Source organism: Ciconia boyciana, chromosome 13 (assembly GCF_034638445.1).
Source record: "Ciconia boyciana chromosome 13, ASM3463844v1, whole genome shotgun sequence".
Classification (NCBI taxonomy): domain Eukaryota; kingdom Metazoa; phylum Chordata; class Aves; order Ciconiiformes; family Ciconiidae; genus Ciconia; species Ciconia boyciana.
The window spans coordinates 18,391,205-18,407,538 of record NC_132946.1 but is presented as its reverse complement, the minus strand read 5'-3'; the positions used below and the strand labels follow the sequence as shown (position 1 = coordinate 18,407,538).

Here is a 16,334-nt window from a genome sequence, read left to right as displayed (position 1 = left end):
TCTTTCCCACCCAATCTCTCCCCATGAGGAAATCTGGAGTTAGATCCCTCCAGAGGCATTCAAGCTGCCCTGGGTCTTTTATTTTCTCAGCCACATACCACTTATGCTCTTGGCCTGATATAGAGACTCGCCTTCAACCAGGAGGAGCCCAAGCAGCTGCTGAACACTACAGCAAAGCGGAGATACATCTAGCCCACAGTACCCGTGTTGCTTTTCAGGGAAAAATGTTTCCACCTATACTAGCTGGCCAACTCCAGCTGTACTTGCCCTAGTCTAGTGCCCTCAGCTCCTCTATTTTGGAGGCTTACACAACGTACTTCACACCATAAGGTGAGACTGTCTCTCCTTCCTGAATCCCATGGGTTTTGAAATAGTACATTTTGATAAAGGATATTAGAACAACAGAATGAGTTCTCCTCAAAAGAATTCAGCCCTTGGCTGTACAAGCTTACACAACCTGACTGATGTAACGCGCACAGCACACTGCTGACACGCAGCAGCTGAGAGCTCGGTGCTATCAACTACCTCTCTGCTGAGCATCTGCCCAGAGACAGGGGACGCACCACCAGTGCGGTTAACCATTTCTCCCACCACCAACCCTGCAGGTCCTGGGAAACACAACCCGTCCAGACAGGCCAGTCTGGGCCACCGAGCCCCAGTCAATGCCTACTCTTAAGTAGACAGCAAACGCACTATGCTCAGGGACCACAGAGTAGCCTTTTCAACACTGACAGGACTGAACTTGGCAATGCAGGTGCAGTCTGTGATACTGTTGGATCCTGCTGCGAGGTCACACAGACCATTCTCCATGCCTGGCCTTTTACCTCACCTTGCCAAAACAGTTGGGTCTCAACACACAAATTGCCCATGACCCTGAGTTTTACTGTGGGGTTGAAGGCACACGAGCTACAAGAACAACTGCATTCAGGCTTGCAAAGGGGTGCTCTCTGCCTCACCTACCCACCTTGCCTTTGTGCGTTTCTTGAAGCCACTGGCGAAGGCGGATCAAGCAACTCTCTTGCATTGGAGTCAGCTGGCCCAGATATCGCTCAATGTAATCAGCATCCAATTTGTCAGCTGGAGAAAAAAAAAACAATTCAGAGGAGACTTGGCATAGCCAGACAGGAGATGTGCAGTTATTTCTACACATCAGGTTACTTATGATGTATACTGGAAGAGCGCAGAAGCCCTCATTTTAGCTGCCTGAGGGAGCAAGTGAGTGATATTCTCACGGTGATTAGGGCACGAGGACACACACAGCATGTAAGGTATCAAAGCTAGATCACACTGCCTGTCTCTTAGAACACTAATATTTCATTCAACCCTGAACTGCTCCAGCAGGAGCTTTAAAAAAAAAAACACCAAAAAACCCAAAAAACTAAACCACACAACAGGAGCTCTGGCACTCATCTCATTAACGACTCCAAGACCTGGGCACTTCAATCCCCTGTGTCCTAAAGATCTCACGCACAATTCCAGTGACAAGAGGCTAAAAAGCAGATAGCTGACAAATGAAGTGTTATTCTGGTTACGGACAGCAAAGAGAAAGGGAGAATAACACTGCCATTTCTGACAGCAAGGGACATTTTTAGCATGAGAAGTCCTGTGCATACCAGCAGCTCAAGGTCCCTCCAGATCAGAGACAAAGGACAAGGGGTTTGATTCTGCCAGCATTCAGAGATAGAAGCAGATGTGCCATCTGAGGCTTGCACGTGCAGATGCCAGCAAGGAGAACGCGGTACCCAAAGGGGAGCAGCACAGGCCAGGAGCTCTGCTGGAGGCATGCAGGCACACGAGGAGGAGGACCTCTGAGCTAGCTCCTCATCAGGCAGGATTTTTTCAGCATATACCATTAACTACAGAATAAGGCCTGGACACCCACAGGATATGCTGTTGCTGATTGATAATACAGAAATTATATTTGATAAGCGCTACACCCCCACCGAATCCACAGAGCTAGCAAGCTGGGGAGCCATCCCAGGGAAGCTAATCACTTCTAAACATGAATCTAAGCAGAAAAATAAGAGGAGCTACCCTCCTCTTCTGCTAGATGGGATCTACCACTCTTAGATTAACTTTAATCTGAAAGCACATGAACATTTCTTATAGTCAGCTCCTCTGTGGATTTCAACCCTTTTTCCAGATGGATTCCAACACAGAGAAACTACCAGAGAAGGTCTGGTGAGACCAGAACCATTGACAGTTCCAAATTCCAAGCTTTTTCCCTAGTTACACTCAGCAAAACAAGTGCTGTCTTTCCTTCTGAGGAATGACAACTCCTATTTCTAATACCACAGCTCTAAATTAAAAGGCCCCTCCTATTTCTTTTTGTCAGAGAAGAATTTTATTTCATCTAGAAGATATCATCAGATCAACACAGAAAGATAAAGTCAGATTCAGGCATTTTGTGCGAGAAATGCATTAGGCAACATTCTGCAAGTTTGTCTTGGCTTGATATGGGGCAAAAGCCACCCAAACCAATCCCCAAGAACATTCATTTTGAAACAGTCAAAATATTTCATTGTAATTAATTTATAGTGTACTCAAGATACCTTTAAGTTTCTCCAATTTAAAGTATAAAATACCTTAAAGGTCAGATCAAAACCAAGATTTTTTTCTAAGCTCAAAGAAAAACATACTACCTGCACAGTTTTTTGGCTTTTCAGTTTTGGGGGAAAAAAGTTCCATTGTTTGTGTTATTCTCTTTTCTTCAAGAAAAACTTTCCCTCCTCTCCACCCACAATCCACAAGAAAAACCTCATGCCAAAAAAATAAAAATAAACTCATTAGTCAGTGCTACCGAAGGCATTTAGATTGCCAGCAGCTGCTACTGCCTGGACAGTGCATACCATCAGGGCTGACAGCCTCTGCTGGAGGGCAGGAGCTGCCAGTTTGCTCTTTGGTAGTTCCACGAGCCCCGGACTCAAGCGGTACGTCATCAGCATCACATCCAACAGCCGGGCTTCGCTCATCCTTCTGTCCGCACACCGGGGGAGGTGTCCAGCGGGGTATGAATGTAATCCCTTGGGAGATCAACTCCTTCAGATAGTGTTCAATCACTTCCTTGCCCTGAAGGGGAAAACTCATTAGGAAAAAACAATCCCATCTCCTCAAAACCAGCAAGGTGCAGAAGAGTTTCCCTCAGGACAGATGACTAATGCTGTTAGAGATAAACAGAAGGGAAATAGTTGTCTCCTTCCATCTGCATGACCCTGCTGGAAAAATCTCATTATGAAAGCACCACACAAATGGTGAATTATAACTCTGGCCAGGCAAATTGCAACGCTACGGATGCAGCTACCTTTACACCACTTTCATCCCATTCTCCTGCTCCCAAACCATCAGTTACCTGCCCTGTTCCTCTGCAGCCCAGGCAAAAAGGCCACTGAAAGGAAGCGCCTCTGCCCAAGCTACTGAAGAGGCAGGGTGCTGATTTTTATCCAGAACTTTCTCTTCCTGCGCAAGAACAGTGTCCTCAGTGTCTGAGGAGCCTGGCACCCACAGCATCCACTGCGATCCTCCTCTGGTACAGCCTGCTCCCACCCCTGCACAGACACATTCCAGCGAGCAGATTGTTTTTGCTCATTGCACACAGGCTTTTTCTTCGTTTGCCCCACTGAGAGATTTCAGAGACATATCCGAGTGTATAAAACTATAGTGGATCTATTTTACAGAAAAGAAAATAGAGGCATACTGAGAGCAGGCATTTGATTTTGTTTTTATGGCACAAAGGGAAGCCCATCTTACCCGCTTGATGTTTGAAGTGTACTGCTTCATGGCAATTTTTTCCACTGTGCTTTCAAAGCCAAAAAATGACTTGATATCGAGAGATGCAGACTGTTCAAAGCAAGTCCACTCTTCATTCTCAGGGTGAACCTAAGCCCAAAGATACACATACGGTTGGATGGTAGCACATAGTTCACATTATGGCAGGGCCCTTGCCTCTGGTACCAAACTGGCTATTTAATATCCAGAGCTACAGAGTGAGGGGGCAGAAGAGGCTTCCTATGAAGCACTTGACAGACCCACATTTAACAGTCAGTTTAATTCTCTCAGAGTAATAGAAGCACATCACAACCTGGAGATACAGACGGTTTGCGGTTAACCCAGCATTCTTCACATGCACAAGGAAATTAAGATCAAAACCCATCTCTGCCCCAGCAGACCTGAATGGTAATATTTGTAGCAGAAATTGCACTAAAATAGTAGTGAGACTGCCCACTTGAAACCAGCACGTCAAGATCTCCTTATGGAACAACAGGGGTGGCCTCTCAGAGCACACAATTAAAAACCCCTACATCTGCAAAGGAAGAAAAATGCAAAGCAGTTTTTTCTATTTTTGGATAGGAAACTCAGCCACTGATGTCAGTCTTCCCCCCAAAACACAGGGCACATGGCAGAGCGGGGAGTTTTCCCACTATCAGTTCAATATCCACCTTTCCTTTCTAGCCATTTCCCCCCAGTTACTCTATATATGGTAAAAACCTACATAATCTTTTCCTCTTTTGAACTTAACCCTTTTCTGAGGGCTCTGCCTTTTCTCTGTAGGTGCTGCTGTTCACAAACTGACATGAAAGAAAAAAATTCCAGTCCACACACAAAGATACGAGCTCTATAAAGGATACAAATTCCCCCAGGGGAGATATTAAGTAACTGCAAGAGCAGGATCGTATATCTCCAAGTTGCTTCAGAGAACACTGCAGAAAAGGAAATATGAGAATAAACCTGTTTCCGGTGCACTCTGGCAGGGAAAAGGGAACCGGTAAAAATAGAGCAGGGAACCATCTTGAGGATGCAGACAGCTAGCTCCCGCCCTGTTCCAGGAAAAGCTCTCCCCTCAAAGCCCAGCTGCTGATGTTTCCTTCCAAAGGACATGAGCCGGAGGCAACACAGCCAAAAATCAGCAAGTGCAACAATGTCCAAGCGATTCAAGAGTTGACCTGGGACCCTTTCAGATCTGTCAGTGCCCTTCACAATGATGGAAATTCAATTTACTGTAGTTTTTAGGAAGCCCCATGTAGCCACCAAGTGACCTCTGACTTGGGAAACCCCCTCACCATCCATAATGTTAATAGCTTTTCAACTCTGTCTTGCTTGAAACAGAAGCTACTTACAGTTTGCTTACTCCCAAGAAGCTGAGCTGTTCTCCAGTTGCTAAAAGGGCAGGCAAGTAACAAGATCTGGACTTTTGTTTAGGGAACAAAAAGCAGTGCCTGATTGCTTCCAGAAACAGATGAAGCTATTTAATGGTCAGTGAGCTCTAACAGCACAATTACAATGAAATGGCACACTATTACTGAAGACACAGCCACAAGATGAGGCATCCCAGGCCACAAAGAAGGCTCAAGACCTTTATGCAAATATTTAGAGCATGAAGATCATGAAAAGATGCTAAAACTTCCACTTATTTGTGGGCAAAATTAATTGCCAGACTTTCCTCTGGCCCTCATCGTAATAGATATTAAGGGTTTCCTTCTAAATATCCAGATCTAAATACATGCCCAAGCTCCAGATACTTTTAACAACTTGAATTTCAACCCAAAAGACACTCAGGGAACATTGTCCGGTCTGGAGCACCAGCACATTACTCTCACCCTAAGGCCTAACACTCCAATCAGAGAATCACAGTCAACCTAGAAAAGTTTCTCAAGCCCTATGAAAGCACTGGAAAAAGCCCGCACCCTAAGACCCAATGGCCTTCCAGTCTAAGAGTATCTAATCATATTACACAACAGTCCAGTGTTCAAATTCATTCAAGCAACTTCACCCTGTATGCTAGCACATGACTTTCAACACTTCCTTCACAGACAAGTAGAAACAAGGCACTTACTGAGTAGCTACATGTCTCAAGGACAACAACACGGTTGGCAAAAGTCTCATTGTGGGCTTCAATGCGGAGAGTTCGCTCTTTCCAGTTCACTGTGTTTTTCTGGATGAAGAAAACATACTCTACCCCTGCAATCTGAGAAGGATAAAGAACCAAAAGGAAAGGGGGGGGCGGGGGGGAAGAGAGAAAGAATAATTTTAGGACCCTTTATCTATCTGAGCCAGCCAACAAAATCCAGGACTCTCTGCTCCCTAGGCTCCGCTTGCCTTCTTTAGCAGCCTAGGAGCATCCACGTTGAGTTTGCAGCTCCGTTCAATGATATGTATAGCTCCGTCATCACTCCTGGATTCATGCAGGATTTCACTCCCCAGGAAGACTGGGATCTCTGGACATGTAGGAAAGCGCTTTTCATATGCCTGGAAGTGAAAACAAAACAAATTTCAGCTTCTGACTAGATCAACTTTAACTCTTTCTGAATTAATTATTTCCCTTCCAGCAAGAGTCCAACAAATCAGATGCCCTTCGCCTCTGAGAAAAGGGGAGCTAATGCAGGGGTTGAAGCTAAATCAAAATAATTATGAACAGAGCTGGCATCCACTCATGTCAGTCATCAAGCTAAGCGTGTCTTAACATAACTTTTCTTTCACACATGAAGTAGAAACAAAAGCCTGTTGTTAAGGAGTACTCGGAAGGGACTCATAGTAACTTGAACATCAGGAACCTAATCTTTAGCTAGCAAAAGCAAGCACAGCTCTGCTGATTTCTGCTAAAGACTTGACCCAGAGATAATAAAATTCAAGTCAGACTTATTGCCTGTATGAAGAAGCTATTTAAAAAATTGAATATTCCTGTGCCTTAAAAATGTGATGTGTCAAACAGTTCTAGTTGTCCTAGACTATCAAGGGTAAGACCACCAATTATTGGCTACTCACTTTGCCTTGATTTATCCATTTCTAAAACAATTCCGTCCTGGTTCTGAAATCCTCCTTGTTTTAATTATCCACATCCCTCTGAAAAGCCTTTTATCCAAAGCTTATCAGCTCTAGCAAAAATCCAGCTTTCCATGGCACTTGCAGCAAACAAAGTTAACTTGCATAAATGCTACCTACTGTTGCTCCTCTTTCCCTAACTTCTCCATCTCTCATTATATTGCAAGATCTTCGCAGGATAGAATGTTCTCCTCGGATTTCTGAACAATGCCTTGCATGTTGGGATGCTATTGTAAATACGTAATTGAAGCAACATTAGCACAAGCTGCACAAGACGCCCAGGATTCAACTACAGCTGTGACAGGAGGAGAACCCATGCTCTTCCCACCGCACTCTGAGCGCTACACCATTTTGGTCATAAGATTTTTTTGCTATCATTCCACAGACAAGTCTAACCTCTATGAACTGCTGCCATCTTCCTGTCTTCTGTAAGACACAATCATTTTATACAGCATATAATTCTCTCATGAGTATTTATATTTTTATCTACCACAGAAGAAAATATTAATGTGATAATGACCGAGATCAGGTCAGTTGTCAGCACACGCACAGCACCACGGGCACGCTCAGGGATGGCTGCATTCTGTTACCACAGCAGTTCAAAGGCTGGTTGCCCCTGTATGTATTCACAGAGCCTGGTGCTGTGAATAATACCTGCTCTTAAAATAGCTCAGGCACTTAAGGACACATTCCATATCTCCTGCTCCTAGACCTCCGAACGGAATAGAAGTTATTTCCGATTATCGTATTGCTCTAGTATCAGGAGGAAAGCGCAAGCAGACTACCAGCTGGAGTTCTGGCCATAAACAAAGTGCACAGGTCTTTAAATCATCCTCTCCAGGTCACCGAGTAATGTTCTGCTTGCTTTGCCACATTTCTTGGAGAACTTTCCCCATATCTGTGAGGCCTCTACCTGTGCACAACTGAAACGTTTTAGATAAATATAAAGCTTCCCATGGCAAGTGACTGTTTCCAACACCAGTCCACCTGGCTCCATACAACAAAAGCACACTCGTTGCTTTAAGAAGCTTAATTTGTTATGAGGGAAATTCACAGATGGCTGTCAGGCACTGCTGCAGGACGCTCCCAGCCACCCGCTCCTGGTACACTGCACTTTCCTCAAGGGTCACAGAGCATAAGGCGTGCGTCCCTTATTACCTGCTCTCCAATATCTGCAGTTGCCAGCACATTAATCTTCTCAGGCAAAGATAATACTTCCTATTTGTGCCTCTACCTGCCCTCTCCCAACCCTCCAGACCCCAAACCACCATCTAGTGCAACCTCAAGGTCAAAGCCTTTACCCTCTTCTCCCTTGCTAATCTTTTCTATTCTAGCACACACAAGCAAGGGTCTCTCCAGGCCACCGAGATCACCCATTCTCAGTTACTAGTCTCAGCATTCAAGCAGTGAAAGCTGTGAACACCTTTGTAGGCCACTGGAATACCAGAACATTTTGCAACTATTTTTCAGCTGTTTGTCCCATGCCACTCCTTACACATGCCCTTATCACACTTGCAAAAAGTGTAACTGAAAACCCCATGCTACAAGGCGGCTGTTAATCCCATGACTTTGGAAACAGCAGCTAGTGCAGAGGCTAGACAACACCTTGAGTGCCAGAAGATCACATGAGAACGATACTAGGATTGTCCATAGGCTTGACAGCAAATCACAAGTCCACCTAAATACCCCTAAAATCCCACACCTCCGTTCCTGCAAGGACCGCCAGGCCCTCCTCGCCCTCAGCTATGCAGCACCATATCCCTTGCTGCCTGAACTTGGGCACGCTCTCCCCTGCCTTGGCTCACTGCTCCAGGCAAGCAGGTAATGCCGTATGTTCCAGGGCTCCACGTTCAATGAGCAAGGACTAACTGTAGGAAGCGAAGGCTGAGCCCCACCATGTATTTCTCTGGGTCAGGATTAGGGTTGGCCAAGGATTTATTGCCCCAAGTACTCATGACTTCCCCCAAATTTACAAGGCACAAAGCAGCTGTGCCATGAACATCTGAGGGAGTTTGCAGAGAAACAAGAGCTGTTCTACTAGGACAGCAAACAATCACAGCACAGATACCCTCCAAAGGCCTCACTTCCAACAGCTTCACCAAGAGTACTGAGCTGTAAGTGCCTCCTCACCACTGAAAGACTATAATGGCCAATCTGAAGCCCCCCACACCACCACTGAATCCAGGTACCTCTGGCTCTCCTTTGGAGATCAAGCCACTGGATCTCAACACACAGCTGGTTTTTTTCCTCCTCTAACTGTGCACTTGACCCAGCTGGAGACAGGCTTCCTAATAAACTGTCATTAAATCTAGCAAAACCAAGACCGGGACAACTACTAACAGTGCAGTCGCTATCTCAGACAGCTAAACAACATCTGGAGAATGAAGAAAGGTCAGGGCAGAGGTGCACATGTCTATGCACAGCCCTGGTGATATAACTAAGATAACTGCCCAAACTCATCACCTAAATAGGTGGAACATTTCCATATTTGAGAAAATATCAATGTGTGAAAGGGATTCTAAGTCCTTTGCTAATCTTCTTTGCAGAACAACTCTAAAAATACAGCAGCTGAAGATGCCTGAGATCATATGAAGGACAGCTGAAGCATCACGCTGCAGTCGCAGTAAAGTTGTACCGTTAACATGCCTGATCTTTCATCACTGAAGAGACTCAGCTGTCAGGAGAGCAATCCATCTTCTGCACCCAGCATCCTCTTATCAAAATCAGTACCTATACACAACAGTACCTTTTTGCTCCAAACAGAGAAACCGAGGAAATAAAAGACAAAGATTTTACATTTTTCAAGCCATTGCCAGAACTAGTTGTTATTTTCTCCTCCTTTATGATTCTGCAGAGTGCAAGGTGAACAACAATATCCCAGTCAAATGAAAGCCACAGAGTACTTAACATGAGCTTGTTTTAATACTTTGGCTGCTAATCTGCCTGCATTTGCTTTCATCTCCTTGCTGCAGTAACTCTGCACTGACTAGTATATAGGAACTACAGTTTGTGTCTCCTTCTCTGCCCCTCCTTCCCCAGAAGGAATAACAGCAGTATTGTGCCACTACTTTCTCTTAAGTGCATACCCACAATATTGCTTTAAGACAACCACCTTGATGACCGAAGTCTTGAACAGTATCAAATATATATACAAAACAAATGGCTCCATGAAGCCGCTCCCTCTCTTCTTCTAAACCCCACTGGGATTATTAACATGGGCAGGCAGAACCAGCTAACACTTCGCACGCCTCCTGCAAATCCTCCAGCCCAAGCAAGCCAACGTGCCACGCCATTCCCGGCTTGGGCTCCTTTTCTAGCGTGATCAGTCTCTAGTATTGACTTCACACCAGATCGGACTGAATAAAATCCCCAAGCAGTTGCACAGCAGCAGCAGCTGTATAGGCAAGCCAGAGGACTGCATACACCCGATTTATGAAGCAAACTATCTCAACAACCCAGTTTACATTAGTTATTTTCTTAAAAGGTTCAGATTAACATGCTCTTTGTACCCAAAACAACCATTTCACAAGAGCTAGTGGTTCAGGCCCACCAGTGTCCTTCCCTAAATCAAGCTCCTTTTTCCCCAGATTTCTTGCAAAAGAATTGCTGCAAAAAACAGTGCAATGTTGGTTTTTTTGTAGTGGACTGTATCCATAATGTGACCAACATACAAATGTCATTTAAATCTTTGCAGTTATCTCCCTCAGACTGAAATTACACATTAAATTTCACAAGAGAGCTGGGTGAAGACAGGGATTTGGGATCTGTTTGAGATATTTTGCTTGGAAATATAACCAATTGTTTTTGGGTGCATCTAAAGTGTAAAAAAAAATAAATCATTTAGATACAGATAAAAGCCTGTTGGAATTTAAAAATTCAAAAAAGTAGAAGATAACTGAATAAAATATACAAGTGAAACAATTTCTGGCTAAAAAAAATTTATACCATGTAGGAAAGTCATAACAGATACTCAAGGTTTCAGTAGTGTCAGATCTTCCTTTCACACTGAAGGGAAGATGAGGGAAATTTGTGCAAGGCTGAAGTGCGTGTGTTTGCGTGGACGTGCCACTGGCACGGCCTGCCCCGCTATCCCAAAGCGCCTCAGCAAATGTGCTGCGGCAACACGTGTGGCCAAGCAGCCACGGGGTGCTGGAGAGGGGGGCTCGCCGGCCTTTCCGCATTAACCCAGATTAGCGGTAGCACCGACAAGGCTATTTCAGACCGCTTACACCGTGACCTCTGCATCCCAGTCCAAGACCCCTCAGTGCCACAGGAGCTGACAAATGATTCATCACACCGAGCGACGATTAATCAACAGTGATATGGCTGACTGAAATCAGTAAAGAGTGCTTTGATCAGGGTTTTGCCCTGCAGTCTCCTGGGAGATGGTGTCTGAGTGGTTTTACCTATGCTGGCCAGTTTATGGGACCAACACCGCGACAGATGAAAATACCTCGCCAGAAGAGAGTCTTTGAGGACAATGCAGGGAAGCCACACTTAAGCATCCTAAATTGTTGGTCAAATACACAATAACCAGTACAAAGAAATGCATCCGTGAGAAGAGATTGCCCTGAAGGTCAGCCAGATGCCAAACAAGAAGTTATACAAGAATACAAGTGTCAAAACCAAAAAATGACTTTCTAAAGCCTCACAACCACAGAGCGAAGGGGAAACTACTACCGTCCTCTACAAGCCCTCTATTTCACCTGCTTAACCCCTTCCCCTCCAGAGCAGAGGTCCTCTCAGAGTCCTTCACCTTCCTAGTACGGAGGTGTTGCACACTGACAGCGCAAGTGCGTTCCTGCTCCCCCCGCCATTTTAATCTCCTCTAGACTGACAATAGCTGTATCACTGCTGTTGCCTACACCATCCAGAGAACACGGCCAGAGGGCAGGATCTTTTCTAACAGCTACTCCTGTTTGTCCTCGGCAGGTTTCAACATCCTTTTCTAGCAAGTGACCTTGAAATCAATTACACAACAGAGGCCCTAGGAATCCAAAACAACAGGGACATCCAAGCACTGAATTACTGCATGAAACAAAACACCTCAAAACCCAAACTCTCCTGCACGCAGAGGCTCCTGGCAGTTTCTTCCCGCCCAGTGTCTGCTGGGTCCTGAGCAGTTCCAATGTGCTCCAACAAGAGGCAGCTTTTGTTAGATGATCTAGTTTCATACCTTAATATCCTAGAGGGAATGTTACCCTCTCAGTCTTGGGGCTGCAAACCTACTCCCAGGGCAGCAGTCCTGGCTTCCTCCCCACAGCAGTCAGCTAAGAGAGGTGATTCTTCAAGCTTCTCACTAATACACAGTAAATGGACAAACTGGTTTGCATTCTCCCTATCAGCATGCAGATCCTTTAGCAAAGTAAATATACAGAGCTTGCATGCTAAGTCCTGCTGTCCATGAAACCATGCAGAAACATACAGAGCTATTTTGGAACAGCGGTTGGCAGGAGAACATTCATCTTCTACTTGGTAAGTGATGCTCTGAAGTGGCTGCACAGCCATCATGTCTTTAGGGTTTGGTTGGTTGTGGTTTGTTTGTTTGGGTTTTTTTAATACTGGTAGGACTTCCTTAGTGACGGCATCATGGAGATCTGCTGTTTCAGATTTGAGCAAGAGCACAGGAATGGAAAAACTGTGGACTGACTCCTGTAGGATGCCAAGATGAACTTGAGAGGGATTTTCAAGAGTGTAAAAGCTCAGCTATTGGGGAAAATTATATTGTGTAGAACACATGAAGGAACTAAACTGTTATTCACGTCATGTAGACAGAAACTGTTACAGTCAATATTATGTGAATATGTTACAAAGATAAGACTTCATCCTTGTGCTAAGAGCTAAAACACTGCAAACTTTCATGATAAAACACAGAGTTTAAATCTGTATTAGTTAGCAAGATCCCTCAAGGTCACGTTACAGCCATGTGCATTTTGCCAGGATAAAGGAAGAAAATGTATGTCTATGTTCAGACGAAAGGGAAACGAGGAGGAGATACGATATCAAGTTTTGAGCTAAAGGTGTCCAGATCATCATCTCTTTTCAAAGGGATGATGAGAAGCAAGGTAAGACCCCTCATCACTTTTAAGTAGGAAATGGATGCATTTGGACTAGCTTTTGAGCAGCTGTAATGATACATAAATATGTCTCCAGATTCAGATCTTTTTAGATTATGGCCTTCTAGGAAAAAGTAATCATTTCATCTTGCAGTCCCTCCTACTACTTCATCTTAACTGCTGAATGGAACCACAGGGTCTGCATACACATTCACCAGACACAATAATCCATTTGCTTTGTAATCACTAGAACAGATACCTGCATCTCGCTAGCTGGAGTAGTGCAAAATAAAATACACGTGGAACAATTGGGAGCAGAGAGGGATCAAATGGATATTTGGGGTGCAGAAGTGCACTGAAGTCAGGGAGAAGGGAACTTCATTTTAAGGAGGTGCAGAGCACCTGCAGAGTAGCAGAAAAAGTCTTTGGGGCTTGAGAAAAAACACTGTTGCTGGAAAGAAGGAAGAGATTTGCCACTGAGAAGTCCACTAGACCACAGTATCCAGGCTGCAAACATTGACCCAGTGTTATCTCTCCCTGGACTACAGCCAATAATTTGCCTCATTTCTTCAGATTTTGGTGAAAGAAACAATTCAGGGAGCAGCAGCTGTCTATTACAATACAGGCACAACTGAGTGACACAGCAAACCTACTAAAACCAGGACATGCACTGCAGCTGCACAAAGCTAACTCAGGAAACTACAACGTGCCTGACCTCCTGTCTGAGAAGAAACAATACCCCATTCAAGCTATTCTGCTATAACATTCTCCTCTGCTTACCAGAGAGAAGAAACCTGGTGGTGGAGCAGTTCAAGTCACAAACAGCACAACGCATTGGCCTTTACCAATAGCTACGGAAGCAACGCCTTATCTAGGAACCATTGCTAGCTGGTTGGACACATTTGCCATAGCCCATTGTGGAAAGAGAGAGATACACCGAAATAGGGAGGCAAGGAAGCAGACATCTCAGGTGACTATCACCTTAAAGAGCAAAACTCAGCAATGAAAGGTCACATCACACACTTACTGCTCAGTGAATCACCCCAAAATCAAAAAGGCTGGCTTACAAAGTAATGCCTAGTTGGAAGGACAATCTGTCATTGCCAGAAGCTGCTGTGAGAATTTATACAAATTGGCCATAATTCAGGGTCAAACTTGGGCAGGTCACCGTGCTTAGCAGTTTAAAAAAATCCGTGCTAGTTGAGATGTAACAATTGATGATGGTTCTAAGTTCTCTCACCTCTTTTAGTCCCTGCTCAAGAGCTTATTATTTGTCTTCCGCACCTACAAATTCAGTAGAAGAGAGGTCTTTTAGTCACTACTGAATACAAGATAATGGCGATACCTCCAGCTATGTTGCATCTCCTTGTGCTATGCTGCAGTGCCATTGAACTATAGCTTACTTTAGAGCTCATCCATTCCAGCACTAGACTGCACTGATCGGATTAAGCTTGAGACATGACTCATCCTTCAAGGAAATAAGGCTCCACGTTGCAGCTGGCAAAGGTGACTAAAGAAAACAGGGACTATCCTGTACAGACTCTTTGAATTACTGTAAATCTTTTCTCCAATCCACACATGGTGCTAGCACCATCCGCTCTTAAACCATTCTTGCCCAGCAAATGGAGCCTTAGCAGTGGCAATACAAAGCTATCAAAGAGACTTGTATGATCCCCACAAGACACACTAAGCAGGCCAGATGTGCATATGTTGCCAGCAGTTCTCCAGAACTCTGAATGAATAACCAGTTCTTCCATCCGCTTCCAGCAGCTGTGGTAAATGGCACTCACCAAACATTTTCTACTTGCTTGAGGGGAAACATCCCACACCATAATCTCAAGAGAAGTGTCAGCGCTTTGCTCAGCCTGACTATTGCTCACTCTCAACCTGCTTAATACCAGGAGGAGGTGGTGACAGGGCACAGGGACTGTACACATGAATACAGCTGTGAAGAATCATCCCAGCTGACACAGAGATCATTACTTTCAGACTTCTGCTGCCAAATGCTTCTCAGCAGTAAGATGATGGGATATTTATAGTGTGTCTTGACAGTATGGTTTCAGACCATCAAGTCACACTGAAGCATCATGTCTTGAGTCAACACTAGATCCTCTGTAAGTGCATGAAGTGTTAACCCAGTAGCTTCTGACAGTCACTACAAACTTACCTCCAAAACATGGCAAAAAGAAGAGACAAGGGAAGCTGCCTTCTTTAAAATACCTGGCACAGACCCTGGCTGCACATAGACCATCCACATCCGAAGACGATTTGTCTGCACTCAGGAGGCAAGTTCTATAGACCTAGCAATCCTGCCAGAGAGAGCAGATTGTGTTTTGCAGGGGAGCATCCATTTCTTAAACACTGCTCAGATTACTATTGGGACATTTCATGTCATATGTGACATGGATTGAACACCAAAGAATAACTATTTTAAAACATTTTCCCCCTTGCACATTGATTCTCTCTCAGTCTCCAGGGTACTGCCAACCAGAAATGCCGTTTCAGACAGTATCTGAAAACTATGTCATTATCTACATCACAGCAGCTCCAAAGGAGCTTTCGAGCACTGGGCATACAGGCTACACACTGCAAAGCTCTACCCCGTGTCATCTGCAGCTATCCAAAGACACAGTGGGTAGCAGGCCACTGCAGGAACCTCTTCTCTGCCACTCTGCAGACGCTGCACTTAGAGCTCCACTCCAATCTCTTTGGCTACTCTGCACAGCCCTCTGATCAGCTGCACCATCACTGCTGCTTCAGAAGGATTCCAACTGCCAGAAACGGCTCTGCTCTCCCTGCAGGAAGTGCTCTTCTGGTTCCAGAGTTCACACTTGAAAGCAGAGGCTATGAACCAGCATCGAATATTTTAGTTAAGATTCTACTTTTCTTTATTTAAAACCAGCCTGTGGTGATACTAGAATGACGACAATAACTTGGAGATCCAGATGGGGATATTCCAGTCTGTAATTACAATTAAGTATACAGGAACCCCCAAAAATGTATTCTGTGTTGCATCTATGCTGTAGGCACTGTAAGATATTGCACTGTAGTTGACCTAGACAGCCAATCTGCACATCTTACGTAGCAAGGCAGCAACAGCCTTTCTGAGACCTGGATGGGCTGCGAACACACACATTGAACTTGTCACTCTAAACAAACCCATAGAACTAATGTGATCCTTGCTAGACATCAGCCTGCTAGACCAAATGTCCCAAATGGTGCTTTCACACACCATTTTATCTCTTACCGCACACACACCACATTTTATCTGTTACCAATGTGTACTGCAAGCTGTTTGGGCCACACTGTGGTGCCTACCCAGCAAAAGAGGGCTCAGAGGTTCTGTTGCAAAAGCATCACCACATCAGTCAGTGAAATATTAAATCCTTTAAGACACCACAGCATTAGAGAGGAGAGCATGCATGATATATGAGGATTTAAGCAGTCTTTTTATATACTCAA

The 16,334-nt window shown here is 44.7% G+C and overlaps 1 protein-coding gene across 1 annotated transcript in view; it reads right to left on the bottom strand.

The window, feature by feature from the left end:
* Positions 1 to 16,334, bottom strand: part of SEC14L5 (SEC14 like lipid binding 5) — a 47,669-nt gene that overhangs the window by 19,985 nt on the left and 11,350 nt on the right. Inside the window, exons 3-7 of the mRNA XM_072878054.1 lie at positions 6,094 to 6,243; positions 5,831 to 5,962; positions 3,748 to 3,876; positions 2,850 to 3,069; positions 965 to 1,077 (exon numbers count right to left, since the gene is read on the bottom strand). Coding sequence (XP_072734155.1) covers positions 965 to 1,077; positions 2,850 to 3,069; positions 3,748 to 3,876; positions 5,831 to 5,962; positions 6,094 to 6,243 — 744 coding nt within the window. The remainder of the gene's footprint in view (positions 1 to 964; positions 1,078 to 2,849; positions 3,070 to 3,747; positions 3,877 to 5,830; positions 5,963 to 6,093; positions 6,244 to 16,334) is intronic.